The 6000-nt window shown below is 43.6% G+C and overlaps 1 protein-coding gene across 4 annotated transcripts in view; it reads right to left on the bottom strand.

Moving 5' to 3' along the window:
• The window catches only part of LOC137332418 (rho GTPase-activating protein 26-like), a 178775-nt gene extending 175490 nt beyond the window's left edge, over positions 1 to 3285 (bottom strand). For all 4 annotated transcript variants that reach the window (XM_067996236.1, XM_067996235.1, XM_067996234.1 and 1 more), the window contains exon 1: positions 1410 to 3285. In XM_067996236.1, the coding sequence (XP_067852337.1) occupies positions 1410 to 1563 (154 nt within the window). In that variant the 5' untranslated portion in view covers positions 1564 to 3285. The remainder of the gene's footprint in view (positions 1 to 1409) is intronic.
• Positions 3286 to 6000: the final 2715 nt, after the last annotated feature.

A 6000-nucleotide genomic window follows, 5' to 3' on the forward strand; every position in this document is an offset into this window, starting at 1 on the left:
AGTAAGTTAAAAAGGGATCTTGCCCTGGTGGATTGGAATCAAAAAGCTCTTTCAAAGAGCCGACACAGGCACGACAGGCCAAATGGCCTCCTTCTGTGCAGTAAGATTCCATGATTCTAAGAAAGGTTAAATTGTCTTAATTCAAATGCAAAGTAGAGAAAGTAAGGTATATTGCTTTGTTCTCAGAACAGAGACAAAGTACAGTATAATAGCCAAAGTAAATGCAGTGCACGTAAGTTTAGTTAGGGTTAGGAAGAGAAGATAAAAGAGAATGATTTGCCACAGACGTAACCACCAAGGTGAAAACAGTAAATCACAAAGAAAGCCACACTGCTGAATGCCACAGCCAGTCTGCTACTCAAAAGGAATGTTTGATAATCTTATGCTCACGTCAAGTAACAGCCTCAACACTGGAAGTGATGCACTGAATACAGCCACCTTGCTCAGTCTACACTGTAATCTTGAACATAATTGTTACATTATCAAGTGAAACCCAACTAATGTGGATAGATTGTGATAATTACCTTCATGTTCATGATGACTTAGAATGTGCTGATTGATGTTAAGTAATTACTTTTACTTTAATCATGGCTAACTTTTTTTTGCAGATGTAGTTAAATTAACTAGTGTTAGGAATGCATCTCTCTGTCCAGCTCAGTCTTTGATGCCTCTGGCAAGTGATATTGTATCGTGGTTTTGCTGTCAACTTATCTGATAGTCAATAATCAATATATTTTAGATTGGATTATGTAGGATAATTTTGAAGCAAGCTAACTTCAACATCGTATAAAATCCAGGATACACATTAAATTCCAATCTAAATTCCGAAATGTATATATTGATGGAAAGTGGCAAGATTCAGCTAATACCCTTTTACTAATATAGGCTACATATGGGATATTTTAATACAATATTTCTGACAGATTGGGGGTACTGTGCAGAATTAAGTCTGTGCATTCCCGACACTGGTAAGTAAATACCAAGCAGTGGTTGAGGAAGCTGCAAGTTTCAAAAAGTTAGAGGAACTGAATGTGATCTTATCATTATTTTAAATGAGAATAATGCTCCCCCCCACAACCCTGAACAAAAATGATTGGAGCTAGCTGATATCTGTCATAACCCTAACCAAATCAGAAAAATGTATTTCTATAAGGAAGAAAATGAAAGCGATATTTCACAACATTGTGAACTACATATTGAGATACCTTAACAGAGGCTATTATCAAGAGACACTTTCTTTTAGCCAGCACCCTGAAGCTTACCACAATAAGCCAGCTCGTTATTACAAGATTTTATGACAGGAATTTACAGAGGATCGTTTTAAATTATATTTCAGCACAGATAATCTTCAGAATGACCACATCTCATACCAGCAGATACATAAATAAGCGACTGTTTTAAAAACTTACTTTTCAGTGCCTGAATCAATGCTTTTCCATCTTTAATCAGATCTTTAATGAACTTGTTTGTTTTTTCCAGCTCTGCTTCATGAGACTTGATTCTGTCCCGAAACTGCGGGCTGTCCAGGTAGCAATCACTGAACTCCAGTGCCGGTAGGCCCATGGTTATCAACAAGACAAAGGTCAACAATCAGCAGTTCAAAGGCACCAGGATCCAAAGTACAATGTCACAGTTCTAACAACCTTTCAAATGGAATTGTTGCACTGCATATGACTCCAGTTAATAGATTACACAGGATCCCACTGAGCTCTCTCCTGGACAGGCTCTCTCAGTGTCCCAAGAAGCTCACTTGTACACACACTCTCTCTGTGCCTGTCCCACACGTCTCTCTCTCACTCTCTGTTCCTGGGTGGGGGCGTTCGCTTGCACCCTGTTTGAGCCTGGGTGCACTCTCTCACTCTGTCCTTCCCTGGGCTCAGTCTCTCTGTCCCTGGGCTCAGTCAGTCAGTCTCTCTGTCTGTATGTCTGTTCCTTATGTATGTGGGCTTCTCTATCGCTCTTTCTCCCTGGTGTGGGTGCATGGGTCTCTCTCTATCCCTGGTGTGTGAGGGTCTTGCTATCTCTCACCCCACCCTGATGTTTGTGTTTCTTTATCCCTCCAACTGGTGTGTGTGTGTGTCTGTCTGTCTCTCTCTCTCTCTCTCCCCTGGTGTGTGTGTGTGTCCTTCCCCTAGTGTGTGTGTGTCTGTCCCTCCACTGGAGTGTGTCTGTCTGCCTGTCTGTCCCTCCCTCCCCTGGGGTGTGTCTGTCTGTCTGTCTCTGCCCTGGTGTGTGTGTGTCTGTCTGTCTCTCCCCTGGTTTGTGTGTGTGTCTGTTTGTCTGTCTCTCCCCTGGTGTGTGTGTGTGTCTGTCTGTCCCCTGATGTGTGTGTGTGTGTCTGTCGGTCTGTCTGTCCCCTGATGTGTGTGTATGTGTCTGTCTGTCTCTCCCCTGATGTGTCTGTCTGTCTCTCCCCTGATGTGTGTGTCAGTGTGTCTGTCTCTCTCCCCTGATGTGTGTGTCAGTCTCTCCCCTGATGTGTGTGTGTCTGTCTCTCCCCTGATGTGTGTGTCTGTCTCTCCCCTGATGTGTGTCTGTCTGTCTCTCCCCTGATGTGTGTGTCTGTCTGTCTCTCCCCTGATGTGTGTCTGTCTGTCTCTCCCCTGATATGTGTGTGTCTGTGTCTCTCCCCTGATGTGTATCTGTCTATCTGTCTCCCCTGATGTGTGTGTCTGTCTGTCTCTCCCCTGATGTGTGTCTGTCTGTCTCTCCCCTGATATGTGTGTGTCTGTGTCTCTCCCCTGATGTGTATCTGTCTATCTGTCTCCCCTGATGTGTGTGTCTGTCTGTCTCTCCCCTGATGTGTGTGTGTGTGTCTGTGTCTCTCCCCTGATGTGCGTCTGTCTGTCTCTCCCCTGATGTGTGTGTCTGTCTGTCTGTCTGTCTCTCTCCCCTGATGTGTATCTGTCTATCTGTCTCCCCTGATGTGTGTGTGTGTCTGTCTCTCCCTTGGTGTGTGTGCCTGTCTGTCTCTCCCTTGGTGTGTGTGTGTGTATATGTCTGTCCCTCCCCTGGTCTGTGTGTTTCTCTCCCCCCACCCTGGTGTGTGTTTGTGTTTGTCTCTCTCTCTGCCCCCTCCCCTCTCCCTGAGGATTCGCGTTTTCTCTGTCCCCAGACTCCTAACTTCTAGTATTTCCCTCAGAGCCGCCCGACTTCTGGTGATTGGCCGCCGCTGTATCCCCTGCTAAATCCAGGCTGCGGTGGGGTCGAGTCGGCCGCCGTTTCCGATCCCTTCACATTTCTGATAAGAAACTTCATGAATGTTCCGTTCGCGCTTCCGTCAGCCTGACAACCTAACCTGACTGCTGTGGTTATGATTGACGGAGAGAGCAGCCAATCAGAGCTCGGACCAATTTCATCCTCGGTTCGACTATCGAGCCTCTCCCAGCAAGTTAGGTTGAATTCCATTATTGTCCCTAACAGGGGGCGGGGCTTATTGCACATTAAAGGGGAAGTGCTGTGTTTTGGCGCGCGCCCAAATCTTAAAAGGGTCGGCGACACAATTTTTCCACACGCGTTGTGAAATGTACTAACTATGTAAGTCTCAATTTTAACAAAGCAGGTTCGTCGCAAATAAATTTTCAACTCATTTGACCCCCCCCCCCCCAAGGTGAGTAATGAAGATATTTCAAACCACGCAGATTGCACTCTTCAGAACAGACTTTAGGAACAGGAGTTGGCCATTCAGCCCATCGAGTCTGTTCCATCCTTCAATTAGATCATGACTGATTTCCACTTCAACTCCATTTACCTGCCTTTACTCCATATCCCTTGATACCCAACAAAAATCAATCATCTCAGTTTTGACATTTTCATTTGACCAAACATCCACAGCCTTTTGGAGGAGATTCCAGATTTCCACTACACTCTTAAATGGCTAGCTCTAATTTTAAAATTATGCCCTCTTATTCTGGATTCCTCCACCAGAACAAATAGTGTCTCTGTATCTACCCTATCAAATTCCTTTATAATTTTAAAGACCTCGATTAGATCACACCTCAATCTTCTAAACTCATGGGAATACATGCCAAGTTTATGCAACCTGTCCTCATAGGAACAGGAACAGGAGCAGGCCATTTAGCCCCCCGAGCCTGTTCTGCCATTCAATGTGATCATGGCAGATCTGTGACCTAACTCCATATACCTGCCTTAGCCCCATATCCCTGAATACCCTTGATTAACAAAAATCTATCAATCTCAGACTTAAAATTAACAATTGAGTTAGCATCAACTGCCACTTGCGGAAGAGAGTTCCAAACTTCTACCACCCTTTGCGTGTAGAAGTGTTTTCTAACTTCACTCCTGAAAGTCCTGGCTATAATTTTTAGGCTATGTCACCTAGTCCTAGACTCCCCAACTAGCAGAAATAGTTTCTCTGATCTACCCTATCAGTTCCCCTTAATATCTTGAAAACTTTGATCAAATCACCCCTTAATCTTCTAAATTCCAGGGAATACAACCCTAGTTTGTGTAATCTCGCTTCGTAATTTAACCCTTGGAGTCCAGGTATCATTCTAGTAAATCTACACTGCACTCTCTCCAGTGCCAATATATCCTTCCTCAGGTGCAGTGCCTAGAACTGAACACAGTACTCCAGGTGTGGTCTAACCAGAACTTTGTAAAGCTGTAGCATAACTACTACCCCTTTGTATTCTAATCCTCTAGATATAAAGACCAACATTCTTTTACTCTTTAAGCCCTGGTATCTTCCAAGCCCTGAACCCCTTTCAAGGCCAATATATCTTTCCTGAGGTGTGGTGCCCAAAACTGAACATATTACACCGGATGAGGTTGACCATGGCTTTGTACAACTAAAGCACTGCTTCCTCACTTTTCAATACCAATCCCCTTGAGATAAAGACCAACATTTCATTAGCCTTTTTGCTCACTTTTTGTACCAGTGCACTAGCTTTAAGTGATTTATGTACATGGCCACCTAAATCCCTTTGCTCCTAAGCAACTTTTAGTCTTTCACCATTAAGAAAATATTCTGATTTGTCTTTCTCAGATCCAAGGTGGATGACCTCATTGAACTCCATCTACTATAGTTTTGTCCACTGACTTAGTCTGTCAATGTCTCTTTGTAACTTCCTGCTCACATCCAGACAACTTACTCTGCCACCTAATTTAATGTCATCTGGAAACTTGGATATACATCTCTCTATTCCTTCATCCAAGTCATTAGTACATATGGTGAAAAGTTTAGACCCCAGAACAGATCCCTAAGGAACACCACTTATCACATCCCGCCAATCAGACCACAAACCCTTTATCTCTACTTTCTGTCACCTACCTCCCAACCAATTACTGACCCATGTTACAAGGTTACCTCTAATTCTGTGCACTCTCATTTTTGCTATTACCCTCTTGTACAGAATCTTATCAAATGCCTTCTGGAAGGCCAAATAGACAACATTATTGGCATTCCCCAATGCACCATGCTACTGAGCTCCTCAAAAAATGCAACTGGATTAGTCAGACATGATGTGCCCTTACACAAATCTATGCTGACTCTCTTTGATCTGTTCATACCTTTTCAAGTGCTCAGTCACTATGTCTCTGATGGTAGATCCCAGTAACTTGCCCACAATTGATGTTAAATTGACAAATCTGCAGTTATCTGGTTTCTCCCTCCCTCCCTCGCCCCTTTTTAAATAATGGAGTGACATTTGCAATCTAAAGCCACAATTCCCGACCAAATCTAGAGAGCTTTGGAAAATTATGACCATTGCATCTGCACCTCGTCTATTGCTACTCCCCTTCCTTTCTCAATTTCCCTGTCCTTTCTATAGGTCCTATAGCCTGGAATATTTAACTCCCAATCATGCTGCGGTTGTAGTCAGGTCTCTATTACATAATACCATTTAAGTTGAATTTGTGCTTCAAACTCACTTGTTTTTTTTATGCTGCTTGTATTCATGTACAGAACTCCTAGCTGGGCAACTGTCTCCACACTGCCCACATTAGAATGTTACTGAAGGTTGTTTGAAGTATTAGACT

This window comes from Heptranchias perlo, chromosome 14 (genome assembly GCF_035084215.1).
Source record: "Heptranchias perlo isolate sHepPer1 chromosome 14, sHepPer1.hap1, whole genome shotgun sequence".
NCBI lineage: Eukaryota > Metazoa > Chordata > Chondrichthyes > Hexanchiformes > Hexanchidae > Heptranchias > Heptranchias perlo.